This window comes from Pteropus vampyrus, unplaced genomic scaffold (assembly GCF_000151845.1).
Source record: "Pteropus vampyrus isolate Shadow unplaced genomic scaffold, Pvam_2.0 Scaffold55, whole genome shotgun sequence".
NCBI classification, from domain to species: Eukaryota; Metazoa; Chordata; class Mammalia; order Chiroptera; family Pteropodidae; genus Pteropus; species Pteropus vampyrus.
The window spans coordinates 6,155,364-6,176,751 of NW_011888836.1; the positions used below are offsets into that span (position 1 = coordinate 6,155,364).

General features: G+C 32.1%; 1 protein-coding gene across 5 annotated transcripts in view; it reads left to right on the plus strand.

The window, feature by feature from the left end:
* Positions 1-21,388, plus strand: part of ESCO1 (establishment of sister chromatid cohesion N-acetyltransferase 1) — an 82,138-nt gene that overhangs the window by 12,507 nt on the left and 48,243 nt on the right. For all 5 annotated transcript variants that reach the window (XR_895905.2, XM_023530832.1, XM_023530831.1 and 2 more), the window contains exons 3-8: positions 515-617; positions 851-2,979; positions 6,433-6,547; positions 7,596-7,656; positions 9,036-9,150; positions 11,606-11,737. Coding sequence is in view for 4 of the 5 variants with exons in the window: in XM_023530832.1 (XP_023386600.1) it covers positions 1,438-2,979; positions 6,433-6,547; positions 7,596-7,656; positions 9,036-9,150; positions 11,606-11,737 (1,965 nt within the window). In the remaining variant the exon portion in view is untranslated. The remainder of the gene's footprint in view (positions 1-514; positions 618-850; positions 2,980-6,432; positions 6,548-7,595; positions 7,657-9,035; positions 9,151-11,605; positions 11,738-21,388) is intronic.

A 21,388-nucleotide genomic window follows, 5' to 3' on the forward strand; every position in this document is an offset into this window, starting at 1 on the left:
TCTTGAGTCTGGAGGTTAGTTATTTGTTCTTCTTTATTTTTAAATGTATTATTTTCTCTTTTGTTCCTTGTCCTTCATGTTCACAGTTTTGTCTTGCTTTAATCTATTTTTTAGTAGACTTTACATGAGAATAGAGGTTAATGTGTATATTTAAATTTGCCCTTTTAACTGAGATTTTTTCTATGTATGTAGTTATTTATGTAGCACTTTTTTTTCTCAAAATAGAATTTTACTTTACCATTTTAACTTCTTATATGCATATATGGTGAATAGTTTTTGTATTTTAAAATCTTTTTTTTTTAACAACAGAATGGATGCATGTTATTCAGTTGGATGCATGTATCATTGTTTACTTCAGGTTAGGAATACTGAAATTGTGCTATGCATAAAGTGAGTTCCGAAGGGTAATGATAGGACAGTAAAATTCTGGAGTGTTATATTTGATGAGAGGTTAATGAATGATTACATCTTTCCTTTGTACCTTTTAAACATTTAAAAATACTTTTTCTTTTAGGTCCATTGTAATATGTTAAGAAGATATTATAAGGAATGATTTTGTCAAATTTTCATGAGTTATGGTGGCTGAAAGATCAATTCTGTCTTGTGAGAAAGGAACTGTAAGTAACTTCAAGTAACAAACTGATTTTCAACTATCTGTTTATATAAGAAGTTATTGATTATTCATAGGAATATACTTTGGATACTTCTATTAGCTTTAAGTATACAGACTAAATAATTTAAAAAGAGAAGTTAGATTTTATATAACTCAGGATTATTTCTGTATAGTAGTAGCATTGCCATATTTCTTGGATTGTACAAAATTTAATTTTTATTTTTTTTAATTTTTCAGAAATGGCAGCACAAAAGGAAATCTATATTAATAGAATATTTTATTAAACTAAAGCGATTAGATAAGAACTTTAAACCAACAGACTCAGCAGACAAGGAAAGAAACGTGTTGGCTGTAAGACATGTTTCAAATGACTCAAAGTCCAATATCTGTAGACTTCAGAAGAAAAAAGTTCTCAAAAACTTTGTCAAAACAGACAAGTCAGTGATAAATCCTTCAGTAATAGAGCTAGGCCTGAAAGCCAATATTAATTGAAATATTTATAAAACAGATTGAACCTGAATTAAATTTTTTCATAAAAAGTTTTAAAAATATCAAATTAGAATTAAATTTTTCTTAAATTTCTATTGCCTTGCTCAAAGGAAAGTAGATCTCTTTCAGCCTTCATGCTAGCATTTCTCATGTCCTAGGGATAACAGAAACCTTACTTGAAGCAAACTAGTATTTTTGTCGAAAATGTATATCAGCATCAAAGTCGATTTTTAAGACCTGCTCCTCAGTAATAATATTGGACATTCAGCATTCACACCTACCAGAATACGAAAATCCTCTCAGAAACTACTCAGAAAGGAGGACCTGACTCAGGAATGATGTCCATTCAGGAGAAATTGAAAGAAAATTCCTCCAATGTTATTAAAAAATGTGATGATAAGAATTTAGAAGCACAAGTTCAAGGTTCTCAAAAGAATCTAGCAAAAAAATCGGGTCCAAAGGAAGCTGTAAAATCACTGGTTAAATCTTCCAATGAAAGTAAAATAAATCAGCCTGAGTTAGGAAAATGCATGAGTACAAGGTCAGCAAAGGTGGCATCCAGTGGTGAAAGAGCTAGTAATTGCAGTAATAAAAATATGATGACTGTGAAAGGACATTCACAACAATCTATAAAAAAGAAGAAATTATCTCAGAAAAAATCAGTGCATGAAACCCCTAAATCAAATGAACAGCTTAACCGGAGATCACAAAGACTACAGCAGTTAACAGAGGTTTCAACAAGGTCTCTGCGTAGTAGAGAAATTCAGGGACAAGTTCAAGCAGTTAAACAGAGTTTGCCACCAACAAGAAAAGAGTATTGTAGCAATACTCAAAGTAAATCTAATAAAGTTAAAACAAGTCAAAAACATGTGAAAAGAAAAGTACTGGAAATAAAGTCTGACTCTAAGGAGGGTGAAAATCCAGTAATTAATGAAATAATAAGTTCCCCCAAAGGAAAAAAACGCAAAGTAGAGGACCAGACAGCTTATACTTGCAGTTCTCAGTTCATAAAAGAATCTGAAATCTGTCTTCAGAAGATGACTAGAAAAGAAGCAAAATCTGTGCCTGTAACTTCTGAGATAAAAAGATCAAAAACAGCTACTTCAGTGGTCTCTAAAAAGAATGAGATGAAGAAGTCACTTCATTCACAAGTGAATACTAATGCAAAATCCCAAAAATGTCCACAGCCATCAGTGCCTGAACAAAGTTTAAATAATGAGGAAGTAAGAAAGAACAAACGAGGTAGCATTCTCCAGCTCTGTGAAGAAATTGCTGGTGAAATAGAGTCAGATACTGTAGAGGTAAAAAAGGAGTCTTCACAAGTAGAAACTGTAAAGGAAGAAAAGCCTACAGAAATAAAATTGAAAGAGGCTGATGTTGAAAGACAAATACTTCATTCAAAGGAAACAGATCAGGATATTCAATGTAATCGTTTCTTCCCCAGCAGAAAAACAAAGCCTGTGAAGTGTATACTAAATGGAATAAACAGCTCAACTAAAAAGAACTCCAACTGGACTAAAATTAAACTCTCAAAATTTAACTCTGTGCAGCAAAGTAAGTTGGACTCTCAAGTTTCCCCTAAATTGGGCTTACTACGAACTAGTTTTTCACTACCAGCATTAGAAATGTCTCATCCAGTGACTCAGAGTACATTTTTAGGGACAAAATCACATGATGATAAAAATCCAGCTTGCCAGCAGGAAGAAATGAAAGAAATTAATTCTGAAGAAGTTAAAATTGATGATATTACAGTTGAAATTAATAGAACCATCAAAAGGGCTCCCGATAATTGTCATTTGAGTAATCAGATAAAACCATCTCCTGACCCACCATTGGATAACCAGATGAAAGATTCTTTTGAGTCAACACAAACTAAGGTAATCTATTTTCATTATGCACAATAGAGGTGTCTTGAGTACTAATAAGTATTAACATATTGTATCTTAGGAATTATAAAAGACTGGAATATTTGTTAAGCTATCCTGTCATTTGTTAGCAAGTTTTATTAACCCAATCTTGTAGTGAGTGACAGAACTTACTGACTTCTTTAGATGTCTCACATTTATGTGAATGCTTCTCATTGTTTCATTTTGATTCTTCATTTTTGATTTATGTGAAGCATAAACCTCTTGAATTCTAGCTTTTATTTTTCATTTAACACACTGATATGTTTAATTTTTCTATTAACTACCCATGGAAACTATGTTTCATAGTGACTAAAATGTAGAGCTTAAAGTTGGGCTCAATTCTGACCAAGTGATTATAATTAATTTCAGCTGGCGCAAATCAACCTTTTTTCCCCACTTGATAATATTTAAAAATTAAACATTTCTATCAGTAGGGATGCCTTTTGGTTTGCCATTTGAACAGTTGGCAAATAAAATATTTGAAAGGTATAAATAATTCTTAGACTGGAGAATAAAATTGAAAGGTGTAAATAATTCTTAGACTGGAGAATAAAATTAAAATGGAAAAATAAATTGAAAAGCAGAATCTAATGGAAGAAATCTAGTAAAAAGGGAATTTAATGGAAGAAACTTTAAAGAATTATCTGAGAAGGTAGTTTTGAAACTAAGCTAATTTCTTTTCAAATTAAATTATGGTAAAATACCAATATGCAATATCAATAAGCAGAAATTTTTATAAGCATAGAACCATGGAGCTCTATAATACAAATTATAATTTGTCTCCATTAATTTGTTTCAGTTACTTAAATTTCTAATGAGGAAACAGCAATAGAGGAATATGATTTAGGTCACATGTTTTGTGGCACAATTGGATTAAAATCCAGGTGTCCTGATTCTCAGTCCATCATTTATTCTGCAGCAACATACTCTGAGCATTAGAAGAGGAACTGAGAAAAATAAGAGTTCAGAAAAAAATTAAGAGTAAAGAAAAAAAGTCAAGTCATCTTAAAAGTTTTTGGGAGTGATTTAAAGTTCTCTTTAGAGACATTTTGATCTGGGAGCAAATTTGAATGAAAGAGGAGGCTGGGATTTTATGCCAGAAGCTGTGAAAATATAGGATATTGTCTATTCTTGTGGACTAAAAATCAAAGTGAACTTAAAGGGAACAGACATCTTAGGGTACTCTTAGATTTTATTTTCTGTACTAATGGGAATGAAAGTATCAATTAGAAAATAACTCTTCAAATAGTGTTAGTAATTAGAAATTAGTAGTGAGTGGTAGTGTAACTAATAAGTGTGGCTGCTTGCAGAGATGGGGTGGCTTTCTTTTCAGGACATGTTTTGTCAGCAAACTTATAGCTTACATTCCAGGGATAGCTGAAGAGTATATCTTCTAACTCCTTGCTGCATAAATACCTGTCAAAACTCAAAAGGTAGAAAGTTTATGGAGAATATATTGAAGAATAAGAAATGTAATTTCTTTGGAATAGAGATGCTTATATAGACCACATTATTTTAACCTATATTATTGCTTTTACATTATTTTAACCTATATTATTGCTTTTACATTATTTTAACCTATATTATATGCTTTGGATTTGATTTTTAAAGTCCCTCTGTCTTGAGGAATGTTATGAGAAACAGCCCTGTGGAACATGTTAAAAATTTTATTTACACTTGAAAATTCTTGAATATGAAAATTCTTCAATATTTCAAACATTCAGAGTATGCTTATGAGTATAATGTTAATCTACAGAGATTAACATTTCTACCACCCAAACTTGACAAAAATTAACATTTTTTTGGATTTAGATCTTTTAAAGAAAAGTACATTACATATATAGTTAAAGTCCATACGTGCTGTCTATTGACCTCTCTTCTAAGAGTTAAACATATTCCTGAAGTTGATGTGGATCTTTTCTGTCTTTATTTTTATGATTTTACTGTGTATGTATATATATATCTGTAAAGAATTCATAGCACTGTTTGTGTTTTAAATGTTCAATGCTAACATAGTTTGGGTAGAACATTGTAAAAACAAACCTTATATCATTTTTTTTTCCCTCTTTAATGCTTGTTCCCCTACCCCTGCCCACCCTTCCACTCCTGACCTGTGGATGTTGCTGTTTCCCCTTAAGAACTGGATCTCTGAAGGCGGGGCGTCTCCTCCCAGACACTCGTGGCATAGACCCGGGGCCTGGTGCCTCGGCGCACTCGGGAGGCCTGGCACACCAGGGGCCTGGTGCACCTGGAGCATGGTCCGTGGCTCCACCTGGGGTGCGAACCTAGGACCTTCTGCATGTAAAGCAGACGTGCTAACCACTACACTATGGAGCCACTCCAAACCTTATTTGAAGACTTTAATGGCTGCCTGTAATTTTGCTCTAATTATTTGGTGTCAGCCTCAGCAATACTGAGAAATGATGAATATTGATAAGGCTAAGCTTTGAGATATATACACACAATAGAGATATATACATATACATGGAAAGTTAATTGTTTCCTTTCCATTTCTCTAAGATAGACAATGTTGATAGAAATTAGAGTGTTTTCTTTGGTAGTTATTGAGTTTCTGCTTTGACAAGGTTCTGATTTAGGGGCTTTTAGGAATAAAGAAATAAATATAATACAGTCTTTGTTCTTAAAGAATTACAGGAGATGAATCAAAAAATGATTCAAAATAGGAAGCGATAAGGGCACAAAAGAGGTAGATATGAAGTAGATGGAGAATTATGCTAAATTTGGGGAAAAGGAGAATGGGAAGCCTGGAGAAGGCTTCATGGAAGAGGTTGATGTTTAAGTAATCAATTGAGTTTATACTGATAAAAGAAAGGTGTTCTAAATCAGCACTATCCAGTAGAAATGTAATGTGAACCACATATCATTTAAAATTTTCCAGTAGCCACTTAAAAAAAATAAACTGGTAAAATTAATATATTTTCTTTAACCTGTCGTATAAATATACTATCATTTTAAGAGGTAATCAGTTTTTAAAATTGAGATGTTTTACTTTTTTTGTACTAAGTCTTAAAATCACAGTGTGATTTACATTTATAACATCTCATATCGGTCATACCAACCACACTTTGTGCTTAAGTCAGATGTGGCAGTGGCTTCTGTATTGATTGAGCAGTGCAGGTTTAGATAGATAAAACTCAGAAAAGTGTAGTCAGGCAAATAAGCACTATACTGTAGGAGAGGTAAGTTTTTCAGTGTATCATGAAGGAATAATGGGAACTGATATTGAGAGAGTAGCTTATGGGGAGATCATGAAGAGACTTTTAAGGCATATCTATTGAATTACTCCAAATATACAATATTGTCTTAAATTTTCTTAGTATGCTAAATTTCACTGAAAGTGTATTGGGTTATGACCCAAAGATCGATATAAAAGCAAATATTAACATTTTAAATTGTGTTCAGAATTTCAGCCTATGTTTGGAATCTAAACTTGAAAACAATCCAGTGGAAAATAACACTATTGTTTCAACTCTGCTCAGTGAAGCAAAAATTGATACAGGGGAGAGTAAATTTCCAGGTAATACTTTGAAAATATTATTTGGATTTCACTGTGTTCAGAGATATTTTTGTCAGTATAACAGGAAACCATGTGGACTACCAGATAGGCCCTTTACATCTTTTTTAACTATTGCTTTTCTTTTTCAAATGGTGGGGGGGGGAATTGTTTCTGTTGATTGGCTTGTTTAAAGTACTTAGATATGATTCTTTGGCTCCTTACCAAATGTTCTTTTGTTTATTTTAAATCTTTTGTTTATGACTTACTTTCTGTAGAAGTATTACTTAATGAATTGCTTAAGTTAGTAGTATCAGCTTATTTCTCAAATATAAATGACAATTTGTGGTTTACCACTTCAGCTTCTTTAACCCCCTTAATTATTTTAGTGATTCTGTCTTTAAATTAAAGATTTACTTAATGCTGCAATTTATACCATGCAAAAATTAATTCTAGGAACCTTGTGAAAAATTTTTGACAGTATATTATTTAAATTGTTGGATGGGGATTTGCTCAGCTATATCAGGTAAAGCACCAGGGGATATAGAAAAGAAATTCCTAATTCCTGTTGTTTCTCACTGCTTAAGGGAAGGTGTACTTGGAGCAAAATATTGAGGTCAGATAATTTCTTCCATTAGGTCATTTAACCTTTTCTCTTAGTGGAGGAAGAGGAAGTATAATATGAACATGAAAAATGTGTTTAAACGTTAGAAAATAAAATGAATTGATGATTGCATTATTTATTAATGTGATTAAAACTCCAGAGACTAGTTTTTTTAAAGAAAAATGTTTTCATTTATTTCCATTTAGAGATTGTATGATTATGCATTTAAACTCTTTATTGTTAAGTGCTAGTAATTATTGGTGAAATTAGAGGCAAACTGTTGATCTATCATTAGATGTCTTTGCAGCTTTTTCTCTGAAGAGTAATTTCTAGGAAAGAGATTTTAATTTTATCAAATAGTCTTTAATAAAAATAAAGCATTTAATGCATTGAGTTTTTTTCTTTCTGTAAAATGATTTTTGACTATTAGAGAGCTAAAATATATAACCAATCTTGATTAAATTACAGGTTCAGCTCCCAAACAGCACATTATACTGAATAACCAAACATCTAAGACCTGTGATAACAGGTAAGATATTAGTTTAATATAAGTATAAATATGACAACAGTTAAAAGATTAACTGAGGTGTATTAAAAATTTTAAGGGTTTATTTGAGCAAAAATCAATTAGAATTGGGCAGCGTTCAGTCTAGCATATAGAAAGCTCCAAAGTGCTGTACAAAAGGAAAGGCTTTTATAGGTAAAAGGGAGTGGGAACAAGGAAGTTATACTGGCACAAAAGTCAGGTCGGTTATTGCAAAGTTAGTCTCCTTTAGAGAAGAGCAGGGAGTCTGTCTGGCAGATTGCCTAACTGATTCTGATCAGGGGATTCCTGATTGTCTGATTTAAGATTCTGTTTATGGGGGAGCAGAAGCTGTAATTAAAGTTTCAGTTTGATGACTTGAGGCTTAGCATAAGTGACTCCGTTTTGGGCCTGTTGTCCTGTTTTTAACAGAATTTAAAGATTTTTTTCCTTTTGATGAATAGCCTTTATTTTTAAAAAATATTTTATTAGTTTCGAGTGTACAGTACATTGATTAGACATTTATATAGTTTATGAAACGATTCCCCTAATTGCTCTTTTCTCTTGAGTTTGGGGGATTTTCCCTAAAAAGTTGTGCTAGTAACCCTCAGTTTTTCACATAGAAAGACAGTGATATTCGCAAATTCTCTTTTCTGTTTATACACACTGTTTTATAGCTTTTATTATTATTTTTTATTTAATGTCTTATGGGCATCTTTTTTACCCTGTTACCTCATTCTTTTGAAATCTGCATTAGATTTTATTGTGTGAATATTCCATTGTTTAACATTTCTCCACTTTGTAGACATTTTGGCTTCTATTTTATTTCTGTCACACACAAAAAAGCCCTGTTAGAATACATATATATTTGCCCACTTGTGTGACTTAATGTAGGATAAATTTCATAGCTGTAGGACTTAACTGGCATTGCCAAATTTCCCTCCAATGTGGTTGTATCTTTTTGCGCAAGTGTTTGAGAAAGTTTCTTTCCTCAAGCATCTCAAAATACTGGGTATTATCAGCATGCAAAAGTGTTTTAAGTAGATTAAAAGCTTTGTTCTGTCTTTAATGTCAGAATTGAATTAAATGTGACTTATTTTACCTTACAGATTACTGAAAAGAGTGTTTAGGACAAACATTAGTGACTCAGATGCCTAAAACTATAAAACATTCAAACTGTAGTAGGCGCTGCAGTTTTTTTATTTATCGAAGATTAGTACTGTTCATGGGTTTTTCATCTCTGGTTTTTAAAAGGCTAGTTTTTTCCTCCTGGAGTTGAAATCTGTTAGCTTTTATAGAAAATAAGTTATTTTTTATTCTGCAGTAATTTCAAGTGATGTAGATCTATAACATTTAATAGTTTTTTTTTCTTTGTTTTTTTAAAGGGAGACACCACCAAATCATTCTTGGCCTAAGTGTAATTCTCATTTGGAGATAACAATTCCAAAGGATTTGAAATTAAAAGAAGCAGAGAAAGCTGATGAAAAACAGTTAATTATAGTAAGTGTAAACCTTTTTGGTGAAGTGTTATCATAAATATCTTATTTGTGCATGTTGTTACAGAGAATGAATTTATTCCTTTTTTCCAAAGATTTATTTCATAAATCTTTATTTTGGAAATATTCCTAATATCATTCAGATTTCTGCCCCCCTCTCAAATAGTGAGTCCATTGTAACAAATAAAAACTCAAATTTCCCTACTTCTAGTTTTATTTATAACAGATTGATACTTTATTTTACATTTGTTACTTTCTTGAATATGTCATTTGATCTACCTTGAGGGAGATATTTTGATTGATTAAAAATCTAATTTGAATGAGTGAGCACAATATCAAAAAACGAAGGGACCCAAAATAATAGAGACATTTAATATAGTTCCAGTCAACATAATCAATAGGATTTTTGGTACAGGATGATTGGTTCTAGCTTTAATATGGGAGAATAACTTTGCAAGAATTGTCTAGAAATTTTTGAGAAGGATTAGTGAGGGAAAAAGTTGTTTCATCAAATTTAATATTTTTGTTGTCAAATCAATATGATAGTGAAACAGAATTAGACAAGTAGAATCTAGAACTGCATTGTCCAGTACAGCAGTCACATCCGGTTTTGATCACTTGAAATGTGGCTTGGCAGAATTGAGATATACTATAAGTAGAAACATATATACTGCATTTGAAAGACAGGTATAAAAAAAAGAATGTAAAGCATGTCACTAATAGATTTTTTAAATATTTAATACATGTTGAAATGATATTTGTGATGTTTCGTTAAAATGTTATAAAATTAATTTCACCTGTTTGCTTTTGCAGTCTTTAATGTGGCTATGAGAGAGTTTAAAATTACATTTGTGGATCACATTTCTATTAGCTAGTGCTGGTCAGGAGTTGATGTTAATTATCATGTAGCAGCTAATACTTTTTGAATGAGTACTGCACTCATATTAACTAAGTTAATTAAGCTTTATTAAAAAAATACCCTGAGATAGGTACTATTGTTTCCCATTTACTAGTGAGAAAATGGGCAGAAATGCTTACTCATTACTGTGAAAACTGCCTGCTTGAAGAGGTATTTGTATACTGATGTTCATTATTCACAATAGCCAAAAGGTGTGAGCAACCAAAGTGTCCATCAGTGGATGAAGGATTAAATAAAATGAAGTGAATATATACAATGGAATATTATTCAGCCTTGAAAAGGAAGGAAATTCTGATACATACTACAACATGGTTGAAACTTGAGAACATTAAGCTAAGTGAAATAAGCCAGTCACAAAAAGACAAATACCGTATGATCCCACTTCTATGAGGTACCTAGAGTAGTCAGATTCATAAAGATGGAAAGTAGAATGGTGGTTTCTAGGAGCTGGCGAGAAATGGGGATTGGGGAGCTGTTGTTTAATAGGTATTGAGTTTGTTTTGTGAAATGAAAAGAATTCTGGAGATTGGTTGTACAACAGTGTGAAGGTACTTTACTGAACCGTACATTTAAAAATGGTTAAGATGGTAAATATTATGTTGTATACGTATATCTTAACCACTATTACAAATTGTTTTTCTGCCTGAAATAATTTGCAGATAATGTTTGTTAATAGTTTGAATCATTTAGAATGAACTTTTTAGTTTTATACACAATCTCTTATTTACCATTTGATTACTCTTTGCTATTTAACCCTAATTTTAAGTTGCTAGAGATCCTATTATCTTAGATCTTATTATTTTTCAGTAATTAGTTCAAATTGCAGATTTAGAGCAGAAAGAGTAAAAGGATTATGTTTTTTTAAAATTTTATTCTTAATAGAGCACGTTGCTGAAATTTTCTTGTTGAATAAGGACAAGAATAAAAAACATTTCATAAAGAATTACTGCTCTGTAGTACAAGCATGATTTACTGGAGAATAGGTGTCTGTTTTTGGTACTTATTTAATATGAAGATAATATAAAAAATTTAAATTTACTTTTTCTCAAGAGTTTCTGGGTGACATCAAAATACTCTTTTTTAATATCTACAACTAGAATAAACCCATTAAAGGGAACAGACTTTAATGCATTAAAAAGAGTTTATAAAACACTATTTCCTCTAAACTTAAGTAGTATAAAATTTTGCAGATAAAAAAATATATATTCTCATTTGTAGGATATTCACTATTTGGGGCTTTAGGACTAAGATTATATTGTCAAAGATATTTCTCGGTTCCTTTCAATTGTTTTTTAATGCTGTGGAGCGAGTTATCAGATAAAATGGGAACAATTCTTAATAAAATTGCACACAGATTTCAAAGATTAACATCTTCATTTTTGGTACTCAACATTTGGTACCAACATTTTTGGTACTCAACAATATTTATTACAGAATAAACAATTCTCACTTTATGTTCATATTATAGCTTTGGAGGCTAATGTTCTGGAATTATTCTTTTGGGAGGAAAAAAACCCCTTTTGTTTGTTTTTATAAATAGGATGCAGGACAAAAAAGATTTGGAGCAGTTTCTTGTAATGTTTGTGGCATGCTTTATACAGCTTCAAATCCAGAAGATGAAACACAGCATCTGCTCTTCCACAACCAGTTTATAAGTGCTGTAAAATATGTGGTAAGTGGAATTCATGACTTCTAAAATGCAGAATCAGATAATTAGGTCAGGATCTTAAAGAGATGAACTGCCAAATTTAAGTCACCAAAACATTTCTGCTTTTAGAAAATGATAATATATACAAAGCCCTTATAGTATATATACTGGCTTGTTTTAAAACAAAGCCAAATGTAAAAACCAGCTAATTTATTCTGGCTGATTTATGTTGTGGGATTTTTTACTTCAGTTATATTTTAAAGTAGTTATTGTATTTTTTCTCATCTAACAGTAATGTTGTTTAACTTGAGTATTTTAAAAATTTCCTTTGATTTTTAATAATTATTAGCTATTGATAAGTCTGTTTAATATTCATATAGCTTAGGACAACTTTTTATTTGGGGGTTGATAGTGATATATATTTACACCAAATAGATGGTTTTGGGATTTACTTTACTTTCTTTATACTATCATGAGAGTTTTCCTTTATAAAATTAAAAAAGAAAAATTCTCGAAGGTTAAGATCTCAGAATTTATAACGTACTAAAAAATAAAAATCCCACATACTTGCTTTGGCAGTACATATACTAAAAAAAAAAAAAATCCCACAAAATAAATATGTTTTAGTATATATTTTTTAATGTATGTACTTTTGAGGCATATGGATATTATTTAATATTTGTTTCTGCTAATAGAATTTTAAATAATTTTAAACCATTTTAGATATCTTGTGAAAAATAGTAATTTAATGTAATTTCTGTTTACCTGTATCTGAAATGGAATCTATTTTTATTCTATACATGTTACCTTCAGTACTGTACACTCACATTAAGAAGACCTCCAGGAATCTGAACTGAGACCACCAATTCATTTCATATAGGCTTTCATATGGGCACCAGATGTTGGATTATTTAAAAAATCTTGGTTTCAGTTAAATTTGTAGCCTTACTTTTGGTTGAAGAGTTCATATTCATTGTTTCATTTATCCAGTTACTTCTACCCCAAGATAGGTGGGGTTTTCTTTTTATGATTCACTACTGTGGTGATCCTTTATATTTCTTATCTGCCTTTTCTTCATACACCCCTTCCTGCCACTTAATTAAATAAAATATAAGATGTGTGGACATGGTATATCTATAGCTTAGATATTGATTTATCATTTGAAATTTCTACTTTTCCAATTTGACTCTATTACAACTTGGAAAGAAAAATAGTTCTATCAGGTACCTAAATTATAAAATACTTCTGGGGCAAAAATATTTCAGTTTATTTCACATACATGAATCTGATAGAAGTTAGTTTAAATGAGTTCTGCTCAGTTTACATTATTTGATTCTTGTCATCACTTTCCTAAAATTATAAAAAGATTGGGTTTAAATGGCTTAATTCTTCATCTTAGAATGTTAATTTCTGAGGGAAACAGTAAAGAAATCAATCATGAAATACGTACTCGGCTCTCCATAGGACCAAGAGAAGTTGGTTTATGGAACAAGATGGAATCATCACCTTCTAAACAAATTCTAACTCTTGCAAAACTATAAAGCAGTGTAGCAACTTAGGGAGAACTGATTTTTGCCCCAGCCTTTCTCCTCTTCTTCCCTCTCCCCTTGATGGGACAGAGCTATGGGTTATTTTATTTATTTTTGAAATAAGCTCAAGAGAAGGAATTGAGTTTAGCAGTTGGCCCGTCCTTTGCTGACATTTAGGTCAGTATTCTTATCCTTTGCTGTTTTTAAATGTAAGTATACATAGAGAGAGTCTAAGGTAAAGACTCCTTCAAAACATTATCCATTCTCTTTTAGTGTATGGAGAGAAGATACAAACGTACCTGTATAAAAGGTGTTCTGCTGTGATCACAGCTCTGGATTTTAGGTTGTGACATTATCCATTTATTGGGCACCTAATACTGTGCTTTTGCATTCAGCACTTTTTCTTCCTTTTTTTTTTAAATTGAGGTATGGCATATTAAACACTTAGAAGTGACAAAACATCTAATCTTTTTAATGCCAATTTTTTACGTTGTGTTTGTTTCTTGGAGAGAAGCACATAGAAAAGAAGTCATTTGGTGCTCTGGCTTTAATTCACTTTAAATAGTGTTTAGGACTGGAAGTTTTCTACTTAAGACTATTTAAAAATAGAATAAATTAGGCCTTTTGAACCATGCTTCTCTTGCTCAGGCCTGCCTCCGCATCTGGAAGTGTACTTCCCTTTCTAATAAAACTTTTCTTTTCTACTGTAAAAAAAAAAAAAAAAAAAAAAGAATACATTAGAACAGTGAGTTATACTTTTAAAATTTTTAATAAAACATTCAATAGAAAATAAGTAGCTTTTCCTTAGGGTAAAAATTTTCCTTTAGACATGGTAATAATCTATGATAGTTAAAAATGGCTATAGACCTGTTTTAAAAGATTAAAATACTATTTAAACTATATTGTAGCAATTGATGCTCAAAGAGCCCATTTTTGGTTGAATAAAGTATTTCTCTTTTCCTTATCCTATTTGGTTTGCCCTAAGGGAGAGAGTAATGGTGCTCTCTTTCTTGATTCCTTCACTGAACCCCATCTGCCTCATCTATACAATTTGAGGAAGTGCATTTTATCTGATTTATTAGAGATTATTTAGGAAGCATTAAGTCTCTTAATGCTTCAGGGACTCTGATTTACATCAGGGAACATTAGTTTTCCTTCTTGAGCTAAGATATCCTGTTTCCTAAAGGTGTGAAGAGGAAGCAGGAAGAGTTCTCCATAGAGCAATCCATGTTGCCAGGCCAGGAACCTGTTCAGAACTCAATTGTATTTTGAGCTTTACTAATTTAAAGCTCAAGAGAGATAATATTTGGGTTCTTCGCAGAGAAAATCCTTTTTTCCTCTGTTATTCCTCATCTCCTTTGAATTAACATCTAACTGAATGCTCTGTGGAGGACTCTACTCTTAGGGTATATGATATGCCCTTGCCTTCAAGTTTAGGAACAAAGCCTGAAAGGAAAAGTTAACAATAAAGGTTCAAGTAACTATTAAATCAACAAGTCAATATTAACTATTTAAATTAAATCATAAATTAGCTTTGTAATTTAGAAGTGATAATTACTTTACTAGAGCAGTGATCAGAAGAGGTTTGTTTTCATGGGTGAAGAAGAGTTAAGATTTGATATTTTTAAATTGGACATAAGGAGATCATCTGTGATTGATAGCATAGTATAACTAACGAGAAAGATTAATAACCTGTGGGGAATAATGATTATATCTTTTTTACTGAATCAGGTTTTTGTAGGTAATAACACTAGAAAAATGCATCAAATCAGATTGTGATATTTTGATTTTAAATGCCATATGGTCTTTATTCTTTTTGTTCTTTTAGAAGAATTGTGAGCATTGTGAATCATACACTTAAGTTTAAATAATATTGAAATATTTTGGTGGAGTATAGGGAGAGAAATATTTCAGTGGCATGTAGGGAGAGAGTAATACCTGTACAAGATATATGTAGTAGTGCTGAATTACTTATGGCATTGGTAGAAATGGGGAAAAATATGACAAGTAAAACTTTGAAGAAAGATTTGACAGATCCCTGATTGGCTACAGAGTTGCACTATCCAGTATAGTAAGACTAAACATAAAATTAAAAATGCTGTTCCTCAATCACACTAATCAGTGCTCAATAATCATACATAATCAGAGGCTACTGTATTAGTGTAGCTGTAGAACATTTGTATTGTCACAGAGAGGTCTGTTGGACAGTGCTGCTACAGAAATCTGAGTCAGGGAGACCGTGATCTAGTAACTCTTGCTTAACCCTTAATTTCTTTTATGTGAAATTTGAATGCATATGAATTTACTTCTGTATACTTTTTCCATCTTCCTTTTGAAGATGATTAGGAAAAACAGGAAACTAGGTGTTAGAGAAAAGAAAAGTAAATAGTAGAGCAGGAATAGAAATTTTAAAATCTTGGGAATGGAAATGAATCAAGTGAAATAACCTTGGCCCTTAGAACTGTACTTAGGCATTATTGAGGAATAGGGAACAGGTATATTTGTAGGAGGGACTCAGAGCCAGGTCAGAGAATTTAGTCTGAGTTTCTCTCCTTAAAGGTAAAGCCTATTGAAAGTAAAGAAATAATCTTTAGAAACAGGTAGGAATTTGTTAACATAAAAATTACCAAACATTTTATAGCTCAGGTTTTTGTTTCTGTCTTTTCTGACCCTGATTTTTCAGTTTTCATTTTTCTACTTCTTTGTATCTTAAAGATTTAGAATATTGTGGTATATAAATATAGAATGGGAGCAGCACTTCCAAATATTAGAAAGTAATTTTGCTGTGGGATGGAAGGGACTGTATAGTGGTAGGAAAATGCCTGTAGAGTAAATATTACATGCAACAAATTTTTACATTTATTTTTATTTTTTAGCTGTTTTATGTTGGTTTTATTAAAGCCTGATATTTAGAACGTACTCTTACTGTAAATGTATAAAGTCTATAGAATGCAGCTAATATGTAATTTTTAACATAATTTCCAGTAAAATTATGCATGACCAGAGTCTATATTTTATTTTCTTATGCCAACTGTTTTTTAAAATTTTTTATTTTTCAATTACAGTTGACATAGTATTATATTAGTTTTAAGTATACAGCTTACTGACTAGCCATTTATAAATTTTTACATTTTTAAAAAACTTGTGATAAAATGTACAAAAAACAAAATTTATTATTCTAACCATTTAAAAGTATAGTTTAGTGTATTAAGTATATTCACATTCTTGTGCAACTATCACCACTATCATCAGAATTTATTTGTCATTCCAAAAAGAAACTCTGTACTCATTAATAACTCTTCATTCCCTTACCCTAGCCCCTGGTCACATCTAATCTACTTTCTGTCTCTGAATTTGCCCATATTTCATGTAAGTAGAGTCATATAGTATTTGTCCTTTAATGTCTGTCTTATTTAACTTAGTAGTATAATGTTTTTTAAGGTTCATCCATGTTGTAGCAAGTATAACTTCATATAAATTTTTACATTTTTAAAGAGTTCACAAACTCTGGGAAAGGAAAACCTGTAATGTATCTAATGGCAAATAAAACCTCTCCAATCAGTTCTTTCTCTACTTTTCCCTATACTCATTACCTCAAGCTAAAAACCAGAATAGTCTTTTAGTTTTCTTTTTACTACATTGCTTATACTCAATTCATTTGTAAATCTCACCTTCAAAATAGATTTCAAGTCCTGCTTTTGTCATATCTACTGCTACCACTCTGAGCCAAGCTACCATCATTTCTTGTCTGGACCACTTGTGTAATACTCTCCTAACTGGTGTTCCAGCTTCCATGTTTCTGTACAGTCCTGTTCCACGTCACCCACAGCAGTCTTTTAATTATTATTATTATTATTATTAATGGTGACATTGGTTAACGGAATCCAATAAATTTCAGCTGTACACTTTAACAATAAGGCATGTATATATTTACACTGTTCACCTCCCATAGTTAGATTTCTTTCTGTCACCACATATTTGACCCCCTTAACCACATCTACCTTCCCCCTCCACCTCCATCCCCTACACTCTGGTAACTACTAGTCTATTGTTAATGTCCATGAGTCTCTGTTTGTTTGTTCTGTTTATTTGTTGCTTTTAGGTTTATATCCCACATAAAAGTGATATCGTGATTTTCAACTTTTTCTCTCTGGCTTATTTCGCTTATCATGATTATCTTGAGCAGTCTTTTAAAAACTTAAATCAGATTCTCTCTTTTCTCTATTTAAAATTTTCTGGTGAACTCTCATCATACAGAATAAAATCCAGGGTACTTACTGTGGCATCAAGGCTTCACACACTCCACCTTCTCTAATCTCATCTAACACTCTTCCCCTTACTTGGTATACTCCATTCATATAGCTCTTTCCTCTGTTCTTAAACCACTCCAGCCACATGCCATTCTTTGTTTGTTTGTACTTACTTTACCTTTTGTTGGAGTAGTCTTTCACCACACACTGGCTCTCTTTGTTCAGGTCTTAATAGTCTCGGAGATGCCCTCCTTGACCACCCAGTACAAAATAACTCCCCCTGTTCCTACTCGTATCTGTATTAGTTTTATTTTTTTTTAGATCATTTATCACACTCTGAAAATTTGTTGTGTGTATTTCCCATTGGAATAGAAGCTTTGTCAAAGCAGAGTTTTTAATGATCTATTTATTATACTAAAGAGCTCCTGCCAATGAGCAGTAGGGACACAACAAATATATTGAATTAAAGAGAGAATTTTGATTGAAGCCACAGAAGAATGGTGAGTCTCAGTTATATAAAAATGAGATTAAACCAGCAGATTTACCTGGGCTTTGGCAACTCTGATATTTGTTTATTTTAAATCATTGGGAATTGCTACTATAATTATCTTTTGGGGGACATGGAACATATTGTGTATTTTGATACAAGTTAGGTAAAATAAAATTATTAGTAAGTGCATCATAATATATAAAGCAGCTCAAATTTGAATTTATTATGGCAATTAGAGGTTTATTAACTAGGTTTGCATATAGAATTATATACCTGACTGAATTTAAATGGTTCATTCTTCATTTAGAAAAATTGTCAAAATGATTTAACTCTTTTTATTAAGATGTAAAAGGTTATTATAGATCATTTTATATCAGAGGTTTTTCTTCAGTTTGTATTTTAAATTTTCTGTAAGATGTATTTTCTTTTATGTATGAAAATAATGTTTCTAATCATGTCACAGGATCTTCATCTTTCAGAGTTTCAGTTTCTCTGCTGAACTCTTGCTTTTCACATAGTTTGATCATCTTGTCTTTTAAAAGCTTTAACACATTTATGATAGAAATTCTAAGTTCTTTTCTGCCAGTTCAAACATCTGGGTCATCACTGGGCCTGTTTCTATTGACTTTTTTCCTCTTGATTTTGGGTCATATTTTCCTATTTCTGTCCATGGTCTCATTAAATTTTTTTTTTTCTTTTTTTAAATAGACTTTTTCAAAGCAGCTTTAGGTTCATAGCAAAATTGAGCTCAAAGTACAGAGAGTTTCTCTATACTCCCTGCCCCCACATATGCTCAATATTCTGTACCAGAGTGGTACATTTGTTACAATTGATGAACCTACATTGACAGATTATTATTACTTAAAGTCCATAGTTTATATTAGGGTTCACTCTTGGTGTTGTACATTACACGAGTTTTGAAAAATGTATAATGACATGTACCCATCATTTTAGTATCATACGGAATAGTTTTCTTGTCCTACAAATCCTCTATTCTCCATCTATTCATCTTTACCTGCCCCTAACCACCATTGATCTTTTTACTGTCTCCATAGTTTTGTTTTTTCTAGATTGTCATATAGTTGGAATCATACAGTATGTAGTCTTTCTAGATGGACTTTTTTCACTTAGTAATATGCATTTAAAGTGACTCCTTATCTTTTCATGGCTTGAGAGCTCTTTTACTTATTTATTTTTTAGTGCTGAATAATATTTTGTTGTCTGGTTGTACCAAAGTTTATTTATTCATTCACCTACTGAAGAACATTTAGGTTGCTACCAAGTTTTGGCAGTTATGAATAAAGCTGCTATAAACATCCATGTGTGGGTTTTGGTGTGGACATAAGTTTTCAACTCCTTTTTGTAAATGCCAAGGAGTGTATTTGCTGGAATGTATGGTAAAAGTATGTTCAGTTTTGTAAGAAACTGCCGAACTTTTCCATAGTGGCTATACCTTTTTGCATTCCCACCTCTCATTGAATGAAAGTTCTTGTTGCTCCACATCCTTGTCAGCATTTGGTGTTGTCGGTGTTCTGGGTTTTGGCCATTCTAATAGGTGTGTAGTGGTATTGGATTGTTGTTTCAATTTGCATTTGCCTAATGACATTTAATGTGGAGCATTTTTTTATATGTTTATTTTTCATCTATGTATCTCCTTTGGTGAGGTGTCTGTTCAGATCTTTGGCCCATTTTTTTTTTTTTAATCGGCTCATTTTAAATTTTTCTTATTGAGTTTTCAGAATTCTTTGTATATTTTGGATAATAGCCATTTATTAGCAACTTCTTTTGTAAATATTTTTCTCCTATTCTGTGGCTTGTCTTCTCATGCTCCTGACAGTGACTTTTACAGAGCCAGAGATTTTTTTTTTAGAGTCAAAAGGAAAGTTTATTAGAAAATGGGTAACAATCCACAGAGTGTGGTCTCCTCTCAGAGGCAGAGAGTGAGAGAGACAGTGCAAGAGACAGAGAAATAGAATAAAGGCACTGAGAAGGACCTAGAGGGACAGAGACAGTAGAGACAAGGACAAAGAGGGACAGAGTAAAGGCACTGAGAGGGACCCAAAGTTTTTAATTTTAAAGACATCCAGCTTATCAATTCTTTCTTTCATGTATTGTGCCTTTGGTATTGAATCTAAAAAGTCATCACCATATCCAGGGCTATCCGGATTTTCTCCTTTGTTATACTGTAGGAGTTATATAGTTTTGCACTTTACATTTAGGTTCTGTGATCCGTTTTGAATTAACTTGAGAAGGGTGTAAGGTCTTTGTCTAGATCTTTTTTTTTTTTTTGCATGTGAAAGTTTAGTTGTTCCAGCACTATTCGTTGAAAAGACTATCTTGTCTTCATTGTATTGCTGTTGGTCCTTTATCAAACTATATTTACGTAGGTCATTTCTTGGCTTTCTATTTAGTTTCGTTGATCTATTTGTTTCTTCTTTCACCAATATCACACTCTCTTGATTACTGTAGCTTTATATTAAGTCTTGATGTCAAGTACTGTCAGTTCTTTGACTTTGTTCTTCAGTATTGTGTTGATTATTCTGTATCTTTTGCCTCTCCATATAAACTTTAGAATCAGTCTTTTGATACCTACAAAATAATTTGCTGGGAATTTGATTGTGATTGCATTGACTCTGTGGATCAAGTTGGGAAGAACTGACCTCCTGAAAAAACTGAGTCTTCCTATCTGGTCTCATAAGTTTTTATTGGATGTTGGACATCATGTATAAAAAAACCAATAGACTGAAGTAGATAATCTCTTCCCCTCTTCCCCAAGAACTTTCCCTTCCTTCTGTTAGGCGACTTATGGTAAGGGGCTGATGTCTTAGATCTAACTAGGAATTGAATTGGGATGAAATTTTAATTTTCTCATCCATTTCAGTTTTTAATGTCTTGAGTTTGGGATTGTGTTTCTCTCTCCAGCAGAAATTGAGGCTTTAAACTCCACAGGACACAAATCTCTCCATACCTTCTAGCACAACTAGGCAGATGACCCATGGGAGAGAATTGGTGGAGCTTTATCTCTGTGTTTGGAGCTTCTCCAGATTTCAGACTGCCATGCTGGCTCACTTATGGCCATTAAGAATTTGATTGTCTTTTCTTTGTCCCAGCACAGGAGACTCTTTTCCCCTACCTCTACCTGTGGTAATCTTGCTTCATTGTCCATTCTCAGACTTGGTCTCTGCTCACCTAGGAAGGACTTGTGGTTCATCTCTGAAAATCAGTCCATAGTTCTTCATTGCCTTTAAAGAAAACACACCTTTTAATTTTTTGGGTGTTTTCTTATTACAGCAGCAACAGCGATCTTTTGTGCCCTTCTTTATCCTAACTGGAAGTAGAACTGCCAAAGATGTACCTTTTAGGGATATTTTTCAGTAATGGATTAGGAGGCTACATTTATATTTGA